The following is a 21,266-nucleotide window of genomic DNA, read 5'->3' as shown; positions in this document are numbered from 1 at the left end:
GATTATTCATGTCAGTGACTGGCTTAATGACAAGCGGTAGCCGTTTGTCATTAAGCCAGTTTGTCATTATTCCCAGTAGTTTGAACTCAATTGACTAACAGACCAAGAAAAAAAAAAATGTATACATTGAAAATAAAGGATATTGTCCACTTTCTTTTCCGGTTTTTAGTTTGGTATGTTATCATATGTAACAAAAAAAAAAAAACTTTTAACCTTGCTCAGGTCCCTTATAGGGTTTTCTAATGCTTCTTAATTTAGCCACTTGCACACACTCATAAAACAATACTCATCCTTTATAAGGCTATTTACATATTAGGTGCCTTTTGAAAAATAAAAGTATTTCATTAGTATAAAAACTCCAAAAAAAGAATACTTTAGAGATTAGATTTTTTACATGTTTCCCAGTTTTTTTTATTGGTATTTACTTATTTTGAAAAAGCTGTTGTAAAAGAGAATATAATATATTTATATGCCTAATTCCACACCTATCTCACCACACCATGTTTGTTTAACCAAAATTTAACCAAGTGATCCTAAATAATGAAAAAAAAAATCTGACAATTTCACAAAATACATTGCAGTTCTTACTTTTTTGACTACTGAGAAGAATTAATTTAATCTTTTAAACAACAAATGGGCTGCAGTGAATTATGGGGGCTATGTGAAGTAAAGCTTTAGGGTGCAACCTGCAGATATCCACAGTAATTCTGGATGCATCACGAGCATGCTACAAGGTTCAAACAGAAATTCTTATATATGCAACCAATAAAAAAGGGGACCTTTGGACAGCAGATGAAAGCCACTCACAGAGAGTGCAGTAAGAGCAGAGCAAAGATTCATAAAATAAAGCTTTTTAGCTGACAGAACTAACCTCTGCAAAACAAGGGCGCCTGAGTGTGGGACCTTCTTTTAAGGACAAATTAGTAAAACTCTGTCTATTTATAGACAATAAAGTATGACAATTTGAAACAGGAGAAAAAAATGAATATTAACTGGACTGAAACTGTTAAGAAATAATTCACAGTATGATTTTTCTTAGAAATAAATAGTAGTCAGTAGCTACGTTTACATGGACACAACTAATCGGATTGAAGGCCTGATCAGATCAAAAATGTTTCATGTAAACATGTCAGACTGAAGATTCTAATCCGATTCGGTCCGATCGGATCTAAATTTAATTCCGAATGAGAGAGGTGGTTTTTGCCGATCGCCATTCCGATTGGCGTCCATGTAAACACCCATTCGGATCTAAAGAGTAAAATAATCTTCACTGCGCATGTGTGCGACGTCAGCGTGACGTTTTCCGCCTTGTCAACAACAGGAAACCACCGGTCTCTCTCGCTCTCGCTGTGAACAACATGGCGGGAGGAGTCTAGGAACGCCGACTTATACACTCAAGTTCATTTAAAGCTGCAGGAAGCAGGAATTTATCCTCCTCCTCTTCCTCTTTTCTCTCTCCACAGCCCACTCGCTCTCCCACGCCGGTTCAATCGCTCATTCTCTACATTTTCTCTCGGACATTTCGCTGCCAAGCGCTTTTTTCCTCCTCTCTCCTTTTTTCTTTCCGCTCGCTCCGAGCGCATCGTTTGTCAGGCCTCCCAAAAACCAGATGCAGACAGAACTGCCAAGTTTGGCAGGAAGTTCTGCGCATGCTTAAAAGATTTAATCTGATCCAACGCTTGGTACATGTATACACACGTCATGATCGGATCATTTCATTTAGTGTCCATGTAAACGGAGATTTTGAATTTCCGATCAACCAAGGTTTGGATCGGATCGGGGAAATTTTGCGCATGTAAACGTAGCTAGTGTTGCAATACCTCCTTTGTGCCACACCAACGAGAGAACTGCTTTGTAATTCATAAAACACCCTTACAGAATTTTAGAGTAACTTGAGGGAAAGTCTATCACTAATCTCAATCTTTATTGTCATTCTTTGTTAATATTTCTATTATTGTATCTTGTGTTTGTTTAAAGTGCTTACAGTCCCCAAGAGTTGGTGGAATTATCATAAATTTCAACAAACTTAAGTCAGAATTTTTTAATAATTTGAATGTATAATACTTTTGACTATGTTATGGGATTTCTTTTATAGAATGTTAACTAGTAACCAGCAATTTGGTGTGTGAGTGAGGGATAGAAATTATTATTAATTTTAGATATAATTTTAGATATATACTAATATTACACTTTATAAATAGTGCAAGTAATATTTAAGTGAATAGTCAATCATGAGTGTAGAAAATACACAAAGAGGAGGGTTGCTTCTGGGGAGGAGAGGATTCATTGGGGGATTAGTGACAATGGCTATATAGTCAGATTTATGCATGAATTTGGTTTAATGGTATCAATACAGGCTGTCGGAATGGCTTCCCACACCATTTCAGCACTCTGGGAGAGATGGTTCAATTACTGCAAAGGGAGCAGGAGGAGCGAGCCACGTGTGAGACACTAGACTGACAGCTATTTAAGAGGCAGCCTCGTAAAAGAGATTTGTGCCTATCTCAGCTAGTGTGATGCTGGTACGGGCTTCAATGGAGGGGTCTAACTCCTGCAACACTGAGCTTCACTCCTGCCTCGACCCACCTTAATCTGTTGGACTGAGTGCTCCCTGCCCGCATTATGGATCATTTAGTAAAGCCATAAAAGCTAAGATGTTTTCACATGAAAAGTTATTCCTTTACTACTTCAAATCTGATTCATTTCTCTGTCATCCACATAAATGCCCCAGGAGAGCGATGGCAGAAGGAGTAAGGCAGAAGAAGATGGGTGAGCGAATAAAGTTTAAGGGGAAGAAAAATGTGTGATGTCCTAATAGCCACTGGCCTGCTTACACTGATACTCTTCCAGATCTCAACAAGGATTTAGTTATATTTTTCATCTCTGCTGAATGATATTGTATATCTAATCTTTCTTTCCTTCTGAACTTATGTCTTTGAATAGATCATATCATGATTGGTCTTGCAAGGCGATGTTATGAGCTAGTGTGGCTTATCAATCCATGGGTGTATCTGAACTGGATTAAAGGGGAAGAAAGTTATACCAAGAGATAAAAAATTAAAAACATAAAAACATACATATACATTTCCATTAATCGCTTCTCTACATACTCTGCATTGTATATATTTAGATACTAATTACCCATCATCATTGAAATATCCAGTAACAGCTGGGGAAAGTAAAGTGTCATTGCATCTGTGCTATAATGCATTTCAATAAAACATTAACATCTTAAATTGTACTATATTTTTACATCATGCTTTTTGTTTTTCCCCCAAAATACATGCTTATTTTTATACTGATTCTCCTTATATTACGCTGCTGCCTTCTCAAAGCTGCATAGGCATATAAAGATGTATTAGCATGACCTTAGAATCCCTGAAATCGATTATGTCAAGCACTGTGGTTGAGTGTCTATCAGTGTAAATTGCTAGTCATATACATAAAGGTAGCTGGCAGAGAATATTGATTGAAAGTTGCCTGTATTGCTGCAGTCATCTCTCCTGTGGTCACAAAGTTCCCTAAGATGACAGTGGACTTCCAGAGAACTTATAGCAAACTAGCTCTCCTCACCATTCTGAACACCATTATTACTCTACTTCACCTGGAAACCACCCTGTCTAGTGCCCAAAAGTCATCTTCACACATACAGTAGACGGAAAGAAGAAAGCTTAGCACTGTACATGCTGAGACAACTCAACTATTACAACTATCCTGAGTTGTTGATCTTCTTCTCCACTGCAAATACTTAATCTGTATTCTTAATCTCCATCTTTTCTCTGTTTGTCTTATCCACCAAACAGGTGGCATTGAAGCTGACCTTCCTTCCAAACAGGAATTGTACTGGTTTAGAGTCAAGAACGGAGCAACTAACATTTCTGCTGTCCCCACACAGCCTAGTCACAGACAGTTTAGACTCTCACTAATCCTCAAATTCCATTTTTGTGCACAAAAAGTAGGCATTAAAGCTGTTGCTGTTCTGAAAAGCTACTAAAACTACAGAGGTGTATTAAGGTGACCTTAGTAATTGGTGACCAACGAAGGCCAGGAGCAGCAATTTTTGATAAATTTACCCTTTGAAATTAATATATTACATGTAGCGGGTTGAGGGCATGTTTAATACTAACTGAATAACAGAGAAGAATAAAGTTCAAAAGATCAACCGAAAAAAATAGTAAAGACTTACTTATTCTTTTATTTACAAATCTGTTATCATCTGCATTACCGGACTTATTGACTCTTTCTAGTTCTCACTTTGGGTTTTTTAGTTATGCTTTGATTTATGTTATTCTGTAATAATCTATATCATTTTTGAATTACTTTTTAGTTTAACTCTTCCTTGTTTTTTTCAGTTATCTATTTGCAGCATTCTTGGTATTTACTTATTTTTTTGCTCAATGTAGTATATTCATATATTTTTTTTTTCATTCATTTTAAGATTCTTAAGATTATTTTAGGAATATTTAATCTTAAGATAATGTTTTCCCATGGCACATTAGTATGAAGGACCAACTCTGCCATATTTAAAAATAAATACAGAAATAAATAAATGCTCAATAAATGTATAAGCATACAATTAATTGCCAACAAAAAAGTGAGACATAAATGTATATAACTCTTAATTAGCTTCTTTATTTATTTGCCTTTGTAATATTTACCTTATTTATTTTTCTGTCCTTTATAATCTTCAACTTTATTTTTTAATTACTTATATTTTTAAGTATTTATTTATGTGCATGTTATAATATTTTTGTCTGTTTTATTCTTCCTTTGTATTTTTTTAACCTTAGTTATTTCTTCGCCGCTGTTTATTTCTCTCTGCCCTTTTTACATTTCTCTATGCATTTCTACCTCATTATGCAAATGAGGAGGGGGTGTGTCCTAGAGAGTCAACTTCTGCTCATTCGTTGGCTTGGCGGCCCATCTTCTTAACTCACAGAGCTCAGAGTACTAAGTTAAATGATCTCTTTTCTGTTGCTGTTGTTCAATAAAAGTAGGTTTTAAGATCATTTGAGGCGAGAACCTTATACTTTTAAGCATCACCATATGGCCCATTCACAGATTTAATGCGTAATTTAAAAGAAAATGTGACGAACTTGAGAGGACCGTGGCAACCAGCGGAGCTCTGAAGCTGACGGCAGCCAGGTCTATAGCCAGGCTATGATGGCGATTTTTTGTTGTATTTGGCAAAGTTTGGCAAAGTCCCTACTCAAGTTCTAATGACTTCAGACTCGACATCAGACTCTCCTCCTGTAGATTCGACCGATGTAGTAAAATGCTGACCAACACGCTTCACACACGGCTATGCCGAGAGAGGGCCGCTGCAGATGGGCTGTGGTTAGACCTGGCTGCCGTCAGCTTCGGAGCTTTGCTGGTTGCCACGGTCCTCTCAAGTTCGTCACATTTTCTTTTAAATTACGCATTAAATCTGTGAATGGGCCATATGGTGATGCTTAAAAGTATAAGGTTCTCGCCTCAAATGATCTTAAAACATACTTTAATTGAACAACAGCAACAGAAAAGAGATCATTTAACTTAGTACTCTGAGCTCTGTGAGTTAAGAAGATGGACCGCCAAGCCAACCAATGAGCAGAAGTTGACTCTCTAGGACAGACCCCTCCTCATTTGCATAATGAGACAGAAATGCATAGAGAAATGTAAAAAGGGCAGAGAGAAATAAACAGCGGCGAAGAAATAACTAAGGTAAAAAAATACAAAGGAAGAATAAAACAGACAAAAATATTATAACATGCACATGCAATGTATACATGGTGCACAGAGGTGCACCATGTATACAACACAGATCCAGTTTTTTCTAACGCGACTCCGGCAACTTGGCTATGTGCTCCTGAATCCTATACGAATCTGATCTTTTCAAATGCGACCTACGTGTAAACGGCCAGGTCGAATTCATCCAACCTGAATGCCATTAATACTCAAAAAAGGTCACTATTCTGCGTGGTGCTAAACAGAAGTTGGAAGCAAAACAAAAAACCATGGCGGACGATAATGTGAAGAGCAGTCTTTTTTTAACCATCTTGAAAAGATTGATTTTCTAATGTTGGGAAAGACTGTTAGATGTGCTACAGCACTACCATCCATGTTTACTTCAAGAACATGTTTTATGTAAACACAGAGCATGCTTGCTTGTGATGTCATTCGTCCTCTACTGCGCATGCGGGACACTTGTGTTGTATGAATGCTGTTCACACAAGAGATCACATGCAAGTTGCATATGTTTGTAAATGTGAACGGCTAAGCAAAAACAAAGGTCAGCAGTCAAAACAGGAAGTGAGCGTAATACGCCGGGAGGAGTCACTCAGCTGAAACTGAACAATTCATAAGACATATGTTTGTGCATAGACTGCTTCTATACATAAAGCCTTTTATCTTTAACAAGTTTAAATTTACTTTTTTCAATATCAAGTGAACAAAACCACAAACTATAGATTTCATCATTACTAATTAAATATGCATCCATTTATTATGTACTGATTCTATCAAATCGAATTGTTAGTTAGTTTTGTCCAGGACAAAAACATCCAGTACATGCTGAGGGACCCCAATGTGTTCTCAAACCAGAGGGAATATACAGTCCCACCAGGAAAATCCATGTTTGTTTGTTTTTTTTTTTTTTTATGTATGATAGTTTCTCACCCTCTCTATATCATTGGCACCTTACTAATTCAACAGCTTGTATAGGACCTAAAATGTATTCAATGGCCATAGGTGAGTGTTATAATCTGATAGAAAAGTCAATAAGAAAATAAATACCCCGCCACAAAAAAAATAGATAAATTTCTTCATATAAATGTAAAATGTTATTGTTGTTTAACTAAGCTATCTTTTCTTTTTTAACATACAGAGTAAAAATGCATACTATGTTGTAGAACAGAAATAATACAATCTTACCAGATGTATAAGATAAAAAAAAAAAAAAAGAAAAAAAAAAACTGTTTGTTGGATCCTTGCATTGTGAATGGTAAATAAATTGAATATTATTGAGCAAGTGAAACCTGGCACGGATATCTACCTTTATTATCTTTACTTTTGCGAATATATTAATAAGTCCCCCATCATTAATGGTCTGTATAAAATCAGTAGGAAAAAGTTCTACTTTAAACCTGATAGTTTGAACAGTAATTGGTCTTTTGATGCCAACTTAAATGCTACTCTAGGAAACTGTACACAGGACATAATAGTCACAAAAATCTAAATATTAAAAATTACACAAACTTTGAAATTAAGGAATAAGGACATTGAAGTTATTCTGTATTTCATACAGAAAAGGGTTAACTTATCGCAACTGCTGTTCATTGGACAATTTGCCTTGTCAGTGAGTGTGACCTGAGAGATAAGGCCAAGGCACAGATGTCATGTTGTGATGCATCTCTGCCACTCAAAGGCCCTAAGTCATCTCTAAAGGAACCCCATCAATCACAGGATTATCCACTGGAATCTTTTTAAACCAAAAAGCTCGCCCACATTCTTATCCAACTTTTTAATGAAGAGGAAACGTCAGTGTCAGACACTACAGTAAATTGTTTCATATTCAACAAACTATTTCCTACTTTATCAGTCAGCTCACATAACATAAAGTAAAAATCTTGATAGATAGATAGATGTCTTAGTATGCATGTTGTAAAAGGGTGTAATGGTGAATTAAAATTGGAAAAGGCCTGTCTTTATTACTTCAATACTAGCTGGCCGTGAGCGGCATATAAGCTTTTGCTTTAGGTTACCACTGCCAGTAATGTTTCTGTGCACTGAATGTGCCAGCATGTACAGGCTCATTCTTTTCAGTGCTTAATTCAACTTGTATGATTAAAAATATCCACAGCATACATCCACAGTTTACTTTGCTCTTTGGGTTTAACTTTTCTTTATGTCAGCACATGTATAAATTTTAGACCTTAATTTAACAATCCATTACGTTTAAATTACACTGTATTAGCATCTAAGCATCAAAATAAAGCTAAAGGACAAATTCAAATTTATTTTTAAGATTCTTCTTAAACTTGAGGCCCTAAGATCCATATTCCCTGAAGCAACATTACACGGACAGATTGTTTTTGGAAGAAAATCAATCTAGTGATTTACAAGTATTTGGTTAGTACTGCTATGCTGTTTCTTAAACACTTCAACCACTGCTCAATCAACCTGAAGCCATGTCAGTTGCCTATATATCATTTTAAGTTAATATTCTATTTGCAGTATTTACTGTTGAAAAACTAAATCAAACTGAATCAAAATTTGGTTATACCTGAAAAGATTTTGGTTGCACTTTACTTTTATGTTAAAGTTTAATATTCTCAAGTAAAAAAAAAAAAAACAGAAGAAACAGGGAATTAAAAGGATGTTACTGAGCTACCATTAATGTAATACTTTACCAATCAATAGATTTCCTCTTAGAATTTGATGCATTTTGATAGTGTTCGTTTGCATATCAAATAGTGGAACATAAAAAGTGTTGGATCTGAAGCTAGATCAGGTTTAGATATTGATAGCATATTTGATTGGAAACACCTTCAATTTGTTTTATAGTTAAAATCATTGCTGTTTTAGGGACAAAAACTGTGGCAATGTGTTACAACTGAAACTGAATAAATGTGCTGCTGTTTCTAGTCACTTATCAAAAAGACAGCATTACTTTTATCTCAGTAAAAGCAATTGAGTCTGCTTGCCTTTGTGTGTCTGTCTCTATCCCATGCAAGGAAAGATCAGATAAATTGACTGCTGATCAAAAGGAGAATAAGAAAAGCCAGATGAAGAATTTGATTCTGTTGTACACATCAATGTGACTATAATTTATCAGTACTTTTAGATTGATTTTTTTGTTTTCTTAACCTGCATGTTTTAAGCACATTTAGAGTTATGCATGAGAACTACCGGTCAGGTAACCATCTAAACACTTAATAGCACAATATGCATGTGAAAGCCAGATCTCCCGAACCTATCTATCCTTGGTTCTTTATTCAGGTAGCGATTACTAAGTTCCACTGAGGAATTGGTAGCTGAAACTTGATTATGGTCAGTAATTCATTGCATTTATTGCCCTATGACAGACTGTCAACATGTCCATGGTGTACCTTGCTTTTCACCCACAGATTACCAGATATAGGTATCGGATCCGTTATCCGTTATTATCTTACAAAACAAAATAAAGAAAACAAAACTTTTGTTTCTCATATTTTCATTGTATGTTTTATATTAAAAGAACATATTGACATTCTTTGGTTTTATTGTTTTTTTAAATCTAGTTTTATATGACAAGAAAACCATTAATAATGCCTCTATCTCACTGAAGAAATGAGCGTGCCTAGCCCCTGCACGTCATTAGTTGGGCTAAAAGTGATACAGTAGCAAAGGGTAAATAACAGTCTGTAGTTAGAACTATTAAGATTTAAACTGGAGAATTTCTTATCAGTGACGGTATCATTTGGATTATCATTTTATTTTATTATATTTTTTTTGGTGATATAATAAACAAAGGAAGCAATCACAGGAGTATATGGAAATCATACATCAGATGTAAAATCTGTAAGGCCTTTTAAAATTAATGTTCTGTAGGACCAAGCTAGCTCATGAGGAGCACAACCATATTTTCTTTTTTCTTCAGTTAATCAGATGTATGCTTTTCACATTAGGTAATGAACCATGCAAGGCAAATCTGACTTGCAAAATACATTTAAATTTCAAAGCATTTTGTTGCCATGCCAAAAATCTCTATGACATGTTTCATATACATTATTTACTCAATCTTCATAACCTTCAGAAAAAAAAAGAAAAACAGTGCAAAAAAAAATTTATATTTATCAAAAAATGCTGATGTAGCATATAGTCAGAGAGACAGAAATCTGTTCAACAAAAAAAAGAAAAAGGCAGAATTGAAGCTTTTGACGCCATGACAAAGAATGGCACAGGGAGACATGACAGGAGTGATAAGTAAAGATGAAACTGCCTCAGGCAGCAGACTGCTGATTACTTTCCTACTATTATAGCCCTGTGTGTTTCAAGACAATTTGCCTATACAGTTGGCCGTAAAACAGCACAGTGTGCAAATCCCCGGTGTGGCTAATGCTTGCAACCTGTTTCAAATCACAGCATAAAATGCGACCCTGCTTCACTTCACAGGAGCCGTGTTCAAAATTACATTACAAAAAACTGCTGATTCCAACAGGGCATTGAGCATATCCTCGGTTCATGCAGGAAAAGAACAAAATCAGTAATATAGATCATGCTATATTATGCTAATTCAAAAATAATCTGGCAACACAAAAAGAAAACAACAAAAAAAAGACACAAAAAAACAAAAGAAAAGAAAACTGATGAGCTGGAATTATTTACAAGGATATTGTGTCAGTGCTCTCGGTAAAGTAAGTGTATTAATAAACCCTAACAAAACAATACTCAATACTCAAGTAATTGTTTAGCATTTTTCTCCTTAACATTTAAAAAAAATATATTTAAAGTTGATTAAAACTGATAATGTGTTTCTTTAATATCCCTTCATGACTGATGACAGGTACAGTAACTAAACCGTACTTTTGAGTCAGAAACTCTGGGTAACAACCTTTTAAGATCAACAGATTTTTAGACAAGGCAAAGACCTAGTCAAGTCCATTTTGCAACAGCAATTATCTAGACTTTGTTCCAAATAAAAGACACAGGTCTTAGCTCTGTTTCTCAGGTACCATATGGCACTTCAAAGTCAACCTTGTTACCTTATGCCTCCATAGAACCCCTTAGTAAATATTACAGAGTACAGTGATAAGAATTTCTCCTAAAACCACATGTCAGAGCAACTGCAAAAGGATCTAAGAGAGCTAAAATATTCTTGGTTCACAACTAGGAAAAAATGCAATACCAACTTCTAAATTAAAACATTGATAATAAAGAATCCTTTCCAGCACTGCAGAGATGGAGAGTTACCTCCATCCATAGTTGAATCACCATTTTCAAACCTTTGGTCTTCCACAATGGGTTCCTTCTCCAAAGGTAAGATAGAAAACTAGTATTTTATTCTTGTGTGCTTTAGTTTTAACTGTAAGTATACCAGAGACATGTCAAATGCTGGCTTTGTCTAATGTTTTGCAGCAGCACTAGCAGTAAAAAAAACAAAGGAAAGATGGGTAGAGCAGAACAATTGTTGATTAGGAAGCTAATGTTGCCTCATTGGAGAGAATAGGGCACAACAATGTTTAAAACATGAACCACACACCTATGTAAGCGTATAAACAAGGACAGGGTGAAAGAAAGGGTTGCAGAAAAGTTGGGGTCATGATGATTAAAATTGCTTTGACTTCAATTATTTTAACAGAGCTGCAATAACTTAATGTTTCTCTTTTATGACAGACTTGTTGTCTGCTTAAGGGAGCTCATATAGTGTTCTGAAAAATTCTTCATTTCTTCATTGTCCTCTCTTGTTGCCTTTCCCTCCCTCAGTCATGATAACACACATACTCACTCCTCCACCCCATTCAGTTTTGGAGAGCACTGTATGCAAAAAATGCCCATGGTTTCTATCATGCTGAGGAAGCAGGAATTAATTCCAATCAGGCTTGAATAGGGTAAGACTCATTCCATTTTGCAGCGCTTCCGTCGTCATTCAAACCAAAAAGAGCCCCCCGTTTACAGCACCTCTACTGAATATAAACACACACACACCATCCAGCACAACACACTGAGCACACAAAGTATTGTGATATTACTTGGCAGCAATGTTTATTAAACATTAGCTGTTCTTGACATTAATACCATGCTAATGAAGCCCTTCTTTCACCTTTCTTTTCCATTCCGCTGAGAATTTTAGGCAGCCCTGGGGTTCCATTAATATGGTTACTAACAATAAAAGCATGTTTGTAAAGATTAGCAGTATTGTAGTGTCATTCTCAAAAGCTTTACTAGAATAGGGTTTAAAGTCATTCTCATCTGCCTTTCTCCATGCAACTCTCCTACGATTTGTTTACTCCCATCACACTGCTTGCTCATCATATTTTTTTTCCCAAATAAAACATATTTTTTTTAGAAAATACACCCGAAACCTTATCAGGTAAGTTTTTTTTACTATCCTTCCTTTTAATACCAGTGCTCCCACACTATTTGTTTTTTGTTCCATACCTGCTAAAGGGCTAAGCTCCATATGACTTTGCACAGTTTACTTAAATTCCAATTGACTCTTTAACATGTCACGTCTTTTGATGTTCATTGATGCTGTGGAAAAAATGTGTCATCAAAACTAATGTAAATACAGTTTTTGGCTTTCTTTGATCAAAGGAAAAAAGCATTATAGTATGCCATTTATATATCTCTAAAGCAGTTTAACTATATGTTACATAACCAACATCTCTACAAGTCATAGACGACGGCTTCAAACAGTTCTAAGTTCAAAGCCTAAAATATCTCACTCAGAGAGTACTTGAATAAGTACACTACAAGATTAGTAGCTTACCTATTGGTGACAGTTCTGCCACACTGCCAATGTAGGGGCCTTCCAAGAACTGGGGCTCACTGTCATTGATGTCCTGGACCTTGATGACAAACTCAGACTCTGGTTCCAGTGGGTCATTTGTGCGATGATCTCTGGCTTGAGCTCGAAGTGTGTAAAAAGCCTTTTCTTCTCGGTCGAGTTTCTCAGTGGCATGTATGTCTCCTGTAAACTCATCAATGATGAAGATGGAGCCTGCTCCCTCTCCTGAGATGGTGTACTTGATATTGCCCTCGCCTTCATCTGAGTCTGTATGAATCTGTAAATGGATACAAATGTATTGCGATGCAAATTAAAGCTTGTAACAGGAGAAAGCCTTCAGGGTAAAACATGAGATTTTAAGGTGTAGTATAAAAAGCACAGCATAAAAATACAACAGCAGATTAAATGATGTAGATCGGTCTAGATTTTCATGTGCAAGTTTACAGGTTTGCCTTTATCATTTCCTATTTCAATCTAATATGTGCAAACAAACCATACTACACCAGTGTAACAGCATTGTGGACGTGATTATTTTTCTTGGTACTTCACTTTTATCTTATTTAAGAATTATTATTAATTAATTTATGCTTAGCCTATTTTCTGAAAACTTCATGTTTCATCCTATTTTCAGACTTGCGATCATACTAGTAGCCCTAAGCTTGTCCTGGACCAGGTTGCAGGGACAGCAGCTTTAGCAAAGGCTCCGAGACTTTCCTTTCACAGAGAGCTCCTCAAACTCAGAGTCCCATCATCTTGTCCTGGGCCAATGAGATATGTACAGAACACCTCACAAGGAGGCATCCAAACATGTCCAACTCACCTCAGCTAACTCATCTCAGTGTGCAGTAGCAGCCTTACTCTGATCCTCTCCTGGATAGCTGAGCTCCTCACCCTATCTTTGAGGTAATCGCTGTTCACCCAGCAGAAAAATCTGTATCTTGTTGCTTGTATCTCATTTTTTTTAGTATGCTAGTGAGTTCATGACCATTGGCTAAGGTAGGAATATAAACCAACCAGTAAATCGAGACTATTGCCTTTTGGCTCAGCTCACTCTTCACCCCAAAAGACTTGTGCAGCATCAGGATATGGCAACAGCCTCACCTATCCGCCTATTGATCTCCTGCTCCATTCTCCCCTCACCCATTACCAGAACCCCAACATACTTGAGCTGCAGCACTCTACTGGGACTTGACCCACATCGGCCCTCTGCCTATTGCTGCGTGACACTCTAGACTAGAGTCCAGCCTCTCCTGCTATCCTGGGTTACAGTACCAAGGCTGTGGGTAGAGATGAGCCTGACTATCTCTAGCCAATATTGCTAAACCTTAAATTGTAAGGCAATCAACAGGAATGACATTTACATTTGAAATGTAGTATATTTTAGTAACACAAGCCCTGTCAAGAGCCAGTTTTAATCTATGAAAATCTAATACTGTATACCTTTCAACTGTGTGATTTAAGACTTCTATATGACAATCAATTGCACTTTGATCTAAGATGCTGTGTGCACCATAAATCTCAACCTCCTTTACCTCTGTAGAGAAAAGTAATGTTAAACAATTTTTATACATGCAAAATTATGTGCAAATGCAAAAAAAGAAAAATCTATTGCAAGATGTTTTTTATTCTTATTTATTTATTTATTTATTTTTTATAATTTTTTAATTGTAAAATAGTAAAATGTATGTAAAAAAAGAAATGAAAATAATGTTAGAACTGTAAATATACAGTCGTATGTTTATATTACAAATTTTTTATGTATTTATTACTGTTTTCAGGGCTGCACTTCAAAGAATGAAATTGTCTAGAGCTGTTTTAAACTAAATTTCTTTTGGTATACACTCGCATATACAAAATGAAAAAATAAATCTGTCTAAGTCTAAGTATTACTGTTATGATTAGCATTATTATTAAACGACACTCCCCAGTTTTCACTGGAGATTTCACTGATACATGAAGGGTTGGTGTACTTCCATGACATGTGGTCAGGGGCGGCTTACCTGTCATCATGCCAAGTAAAATTCTATGATTTAATAAGAGAAAAATCAATTTGTCCTCTTGAATGTTTTATAAATGTGTTTTCTGTATAGATTTATAATTTTCTATGGTCAAATCCTTGGATTCATACCCCGCTAATTTAAAAACAAGGGGGAAAGGTCAGGTGAAACAGGATTACAAATGAACAAAAAATACTGATATCCAATATTCTACCTTATAAATTTAACAAATTTGTGTGACATGTTTAATCTTTTAACTCGCCATGTATGCAGAGTGCAAATGGACAGGCTGAGGAAGAAGAAGGCTATCACTCCATTTTGCAACGTTATGCCATACACAGTGGACAGCGCTTCATTGGAGCCAACAACAGGACAACAGGCAACTCAGCATTCTCTCTCCTCCAAACACGACAAGTAGAGTTTTTGCCAAAAAGTTCTATTTTGGTTTCATCTGACCATATGATATTCTCCCAGTCATCGTCTGGATCATCCAAATGCTCTCTAGCAAACTTGAGACGGGCCTTGACATGTACTGGCTTAAGCAGGGGGACACGTCTGGCACTGCAGGATTTGAGTCCCTGGCAGCGTAGTGTGTTACTGATGGTAACCTTTGTTACTTTGGTCCCAGCTCTCTGCAGGTCATTCACTAGGTCCCCCCGTGTGCTTCTGGGATTTTTACTCACCGTTCTTGTGATCATTTTGACCCCAGAGGTGAGATCTTGCGTGGAGCCCCAGATCGAGGAAGATTATCAATGGTCTTGTATGTTTTCCATTTTCTAATAATTGATCCCACAGTTGATTTCTTCACACCAAGCTGTTTACCTATTGCAGATTCAGACTTCCCAGCCTGGTGCAGGTCTATAATTTTGTTTCGGGTGTCCTTTGACAGCTCTCTAGTTTTGGCCATGGTGGAGTTTAGAGTGTGACTGTTTGAGGTTGTGGACAGGTGTCTTTTATACTGATAACAGGTTCAAACAGGTGCCATTAATGAAGGTAACGAGTGGAGGACAGAGGAGCCTCTTACAGAAGAAGTTACATGTCTGTGAGAGCCAGAAATCTTGCTTGTTTGTAACTGACCAAATACTTATTTTCCACCATATTTTGCAAATAAATTCTTTAGAAATCAGACAATGTGATTTTCTGGATTTTTTTTCCTCATTTTGTCTCTCATAGTTGAGGTATATCTATGATGAAAATTACCGGCCTCTCTCATCTTTTTGAGTGGGAGAACTTGCACTATTGGTGGCTGACTAAATACTTTTTTGCCCCACTGTATGTATATATTTTTTTAGCTTATGACCATTGCAAACACCAGATCTTTTTCAAAAGAATGAAAAATGGTCATCAACTGGAATACAATGTTTTTTATTGGTTCTTTTAGCTCTTCCTCTGAATGCAAATGCCTTCTCAGGTCAGTTTACCATTTTTTCCAACTGTCTTCACTTTACCTAAAGACGACTATTCTAATAATAATTTACAAATCTTCTGTACAATGCACTCCTGACAGGAAGTGACTCTCAAATTAGGGAATACAAGTCATTTCAAAGACTGTAAAAGGAGAAGAAACAGAGGTACTTGAGCTTAAAAGTGAACCCACTCGACCCTTTATAAATCAAACTAATCACTCCTCCCCATGTGATTTAAAGACATTCCAGTGAGTGTGATATAAGAAGCATCAGTCCCTCATCCTAACGTCCCCTTTGGCGCTTTACTGGGCACTATGGACATGCTCTTCTCTCACTACTGCTCACCTTCTATCTGTAATCATAATTTAAAGCTCTTTTCAGTGTAACTATGGTTCAATCCACTGAGGAAACCACGAGAGGAGGGAAATGGCCCTGTCCTCCCAGTTAATATTTTATAAGGGCTTAATTAAATACAGACTTCTAATACCCTTGCAGGGATTTTCATTTAGTATTTGTCGTAAAACTGCACAATAACGCATGCCTTTACCCTGATATTGCTTCCCTCATCAATTTTCTTCCCCCGTTCTTTTGTCTGTCTGTTTTTGCCTTTTCTCACCATTGTGAATCATCTTGAAAAGAAATACAGGAACAGTCAAGAAAAATATACTGCTGCTTTGAGATATCAATATTTCAGTTAGGATAATAAAAAAGTTTCATTGGTCCAGACTGCGAGGGATATAGAATAAAAGTAAGCCTTCTCTTTCATCAATTTCTTTTTTTTTCTCCTCCAGACATTCACTCTAACTCAGTCTTTGTTTTTCATTCTGTAGGAATGCGTTTAGATGTGGGATATTTTCCTATAACGTCAATCAACCTGCAGAAATAATAGTAATGTGAATATGTCTACTTTTGTAAACATGTTTCCCCAGTCCCACTTACAGTACCTACTCTGCATGCTCATTCCCAAACCAACACATAGCTTTCTCCAAAACTAATTCCTATATCCATCTATCCCTCTATCTATCTATCTATCTATCTATCTATCTATCTATCTATCTATCTATCTATCTATCTATCTATCTATCTATCTATCTATCTATCTATATATATATATATATATATATATATATATATATATATATATATATATATATATATTAAGCAAAGGTTTGGCCATTCTTTACCCCTTGTAATCAATAATAAGTAACATTGGTCTTATTGCATTGATAAAAATTGTCAAGTTATTTTTTGGTTCTAATAGGTTTATAGTTTAGCTTTTCCATATAATCCCTCATTTTAGATATTTAATAGCATCACTACAGAAGCTGTGTTTACAAGGATTAGAAGACCTGTAGGTCAAATCAATATACTAGACAGAAGATGTTTCGTTTTTAATCATATCCTCTAAAAAAATTGTTGTTTTCTTTGTATCCTTTTTGATTATTTTCTATTTTGTAATTGTTTTTCCTTCTGGGTCTTAAAAGACATATAGGGTTAGATTGGGGGGATCCATGAAAGAAATACTGTAGCTAAGCTTTGTTTTTCTAAGATTCAGCTTAAGACACTGCCTTTTATTCAGTTTCACACACTGTCGCAACACAGACCTCCCACCCCCATTTGTTCCAACTGTGTATTTGTCCTGTTAGGATTGCACATTTTAATTCCAGCACCAGAGAGACACAATTTTTTCCTCTCAAGATGATTAGGTATAGAGCTGCTTGACTTCTTTGAAAAAAGGTTGCAGTCTCTGCTTTGTCATACCTTAAGTGTTCTGCACAGGCTACATTTTTACACAGGTCGGATAGCTATCCAGTTATACTACGATAGCAATGAAACCCATCAATCAATCTTTCCTCAATGACCATAAAGAGGATGCTTGGAGACAACTACGATGCTTCACCTAAGTGAACAGATGGTGAACACTTTTAAAGCCCCAATGCAGATGACTTAACAATGCAGGGTTGGGGTTCAACATGCAATCATTTTAGGATGTAGCAAGATGTAACATTGTGATGATTATATTCAGTGGTTGCTCTAGTTAAAATTTAACATGATTTCTTCATTCACTCTCATAACCTCTCACAGCCACGTAACAAAAAAAGATCAACAGTATTGTCCATGGTACAAATTCACTATTGTGGGTCTTAGCTCACAATTTACAACACAGATATTATCATTATGTTGGCCAGCTATCACCTACACTAGAGAGTCACAGGGAAATGTATGGTTCTGACTAGTAGTGTGTGCTAAACTGATTTTTGACCAGTAGCTCTGGCCAATAGAGGGCGCTAGGGCAACGCCCCACCAGCCCAATGACCTTGATAAGGATGAAAAGAATAAAAACAAACACATTAGATTAAATTATTAAATATATAGATATATATTTTAAAGATGTGCAAGATAAATATTTAATCTAGTTCTGCCCTAGCATGCGAAAATGTTTGCGCAATGACTCTAATTAAAAGTTGTACATGCGCAGTAGTTCCTCTGCAACACAGAAGTATAGGAGAGCACTGGGCATGCCAAACCTACGCCCTGTGGTGACAGGATTTGTTGTCACAGTTGTTGTGCGGGTGTCTGAGGCCGAATCGCGTGAAGATGTGAAGAATTTGCAATGCAACTAATAGAGCCGTCAAAATGATGGTGTGGGAGATCGAGCTAAAATTAATACAGTCATAATCCACTGGATAAAATTGCAAAACATAAAATATTCCAGATAACATGCAGATAGGTATATAGTATTTTATAACAGAACCATTGCAAGCCATAATTTTCTCTTCCATCGCCCTCTTCTTGACCCAAAAGATTAAATTACAAGGAATGCCTCTTATCTGTTATAATCTAGTACAATGATCTGACAGTGTTTTTTTTATTATTTTTTCTTTATTACTGGTTCACACACCTGAAAGTCATGAAACTTTGTTTCTTAATAGCGTTTTGCTTCAGAACTGTTATTTCATGTATGGTGTATTTTTGTGCCATTAGCTTGAGTGCACAGTTACAAATCTGAGCATAATGTCACACATCCTCCATCTCTGCATGTGCTGGGATTCGTCGTCATCGTAGGAGGAGGGAGAAGGCAGAGAGCAGATGACTGCAAATAGATTGCCTGGACAGGATAGAATGCAAGCCACACCTAGTTGAATCCGTGTAATATGAATATCAAATATCCAACCTATGAAAACTAATATCTATCCTGTCAGAAATCAACGGTTTGCAATTGCTCATTGCTGTAGTGCAAATGAATCGGGGAAATTTAAAAATGTATTTTATACTTAGCAAAACAAACTTAATAAAGTGGAGGTTCTGCAGGTGGGGGCCGTAGACCACTTCTCAGTACCTATGCTTTCTGACTGATGTTTTTGTCACTTTTCATTGTTGGTGGTGTTTTCTCACTTGTAGGAGCATGAGAGACTCTACACCCCACGTAAGTGGTTCAGGTAGTGCAGCTCATCCAGGTTGGCACATCAATGCGAGGTGTGGCAAGAATGTTTGCTATTCATGTAAGATTAATGCATTGAAGCATTGGACTGGCCCGCCTGTTTCTCAGACCTGAATCTGAATCAGCGCATCTGGGACATCATGTCTGAATCCATCCACCAACGTCATGTTGCACCAAAAACTGTCCAGGAGTTGGCAGATACTTTAGTCCAGGTCTGAGAGGAGATCTCTCAGGAGATGATCTGCCACCTCATTAGCAGCATGCCCAGGCATGTGTATGCCCAGGAGGTCATACAGACAACACACAATATTGAGCCTTATTTTGACCTGTTTTAAGGACAGTAAATTAAAGCTAGAACAGTGTGTTGCATGTTTTTCCACTTTGATCGTGTGTGTTACTGTAAATCCAGGCAAGCATTGGTTAATGCATTTGATTTTATTCAGCATTTTGGTGTGATTTTGTTTTCAGCACATTCAATTTTGTACAGAAGAAAGCATTCAATGAGAATATTTCATTCATGCAGTTCTAGGATGTGTGATTTGAGTGCTCCCTTTATTTTTTTCTTGCCAGGTAAATGTTACCAGAAGGTGATGATGATGTGTTTGTAGAAAAACATTAGATGACATCTACCCCAGAAATGTAGTTGAACAGAAAAGCAATACACTTGTAGAGCAGTTTCTTTTTTTTCCATTTGCAAAGTGGATGCACTGAATCTGTAGTTTATCGAGGGTTTTAAAGTGTGAGCAAATTGGCTGTCTTATATTTAAGTCTGTGTAATCAGGGGCAGGCCTGCCACATTTCACTGCAGCTTGTCAAGCTCTCTGATCTTAACAGCTTTAAAGTGTTAACAAGGTGACTGTATCAGAGACAGGCATAGTAGGAGACAGCTATGAAGAAGAAAAGTACATAGAACGTGAGACAGAGACAAAGCCCGAGATGAGAGGGATGGATAAATGACTGCCACAGCAGTGGGAAAGAAAGGAAATGAAGACAGAAGAAGAAATGTAAATGACATCATAGAAATCCAGAGAAGTGAAAGACACGACAGAGAATGCAAGTAGAGAGATGGAAACATTTGTCATTGCATTGTAAAAATATGTATGAAATTAGTAAAACAAGCAGGTCCTTCTTTTTCTCAAAGTTAATGATATGACCATCATTCTATTTGAAGCTGTTTTCCTATGATTTTTATAGCAGTGCTGGATGTTGTTACTTTATTAATAAAGGAGAAGAGAAAAGTTCTAACTTGACTAAATTAGTTCAGCAACTCATTAAAAACGATACAGCAACTCTGAAATGGCATTAATCATTATTATTACTTTTTTTAAATTTATCATTTATTTAACTAGGATAATCCCGATGAGTTTAAAAGTCTCTCTCTGTTTAATGAAATACAACTAAAGGTGTGAATGACTAAAACTGTGCTATTTTCTAAATAATAAAAACTGCAGTCCTGTTGTACGTAGAGTTCCAGTTTTCACTCTGTCTGTTCACCAAAATGCTGCAGCCTAGACCTGAACAACACTATCAACACCATCATGATACAACTCATCCTCTTTTGTTTAAAAACTTTGTGTACATTCTAAATTAAACATTGTTATTTACAATCTCAACAATGAATTCACTCATTTTTGATTTATTTTGATATTTACAGTCCATTGCCAAGAAGATGAAAAAATATTATTATTCAGCATAACTTGGTGTTATAATATAGGGACAATATCTGACAATTTCAGTTATTACTTTGCACACTGTTCTAAATAAAGATGTCATATTTTTCTTTTAAATGTATATAGTCACTCTTTAAATCAACATCAGCTTCCAGTTATAGAATCTGGCTCTGGTTATAAGACCCACTCCGTATTATCAACATTATTGACCCACTCTCTTCCTCTACACTGCCGATTACGGTTTGTCACTGCACTGGTGTTTTCCTTATCATTGCAAGGGTT

General features: G+C 36.3%; 1 protein-coding gene across 3 annotated transcripts in view; it reads right to left on the bottom strand.

Moving 5' to 3' along the window:
* The window catches only part of LOC119796177 (cadherin-22), a 226,656-nt gene that overhangs the window by 77,728 nt on the left and 127,662 nt on the right, over positions 1–21,266 (bottom strand). For all 3 annotated transcript variants that reach the window (XM_038304725.1, XM_038304645.1, XM_038304799.1), the window contains one exon: positions 12,452–12,746. In XM_038304725.1, coding sequence (XP_038160653.1) covers positions 12,452–12,746 — 295 coding nt within the window. The remainder of the gene's footprint in view (positions 1–12,451; positions 12,747–21,266) is intronic.

The sequence above is a fragment of the Cyprinodon tularosa genome, unplaced genomic scaffold (genome assembly GCF_016077235.1).
Source record: "Cyprinodon tularosa strain WSP-4 unplaced genomic scaffold, ASM1607723v1 ctg10, whole genome shotgun sequence".
Classification (NCBI taxonomy): Eukaryota; Metazoa; Chordata; class Actinopteri; order Cyprinodontiformes; family Cyprinodontidae; genus Cyprinodon; species Cyprinodon tularosa.
Note: the sequence above shows the minus strand (reverse complement) of the source record. Positions and strands in the feature narration are given on the sequence as shown.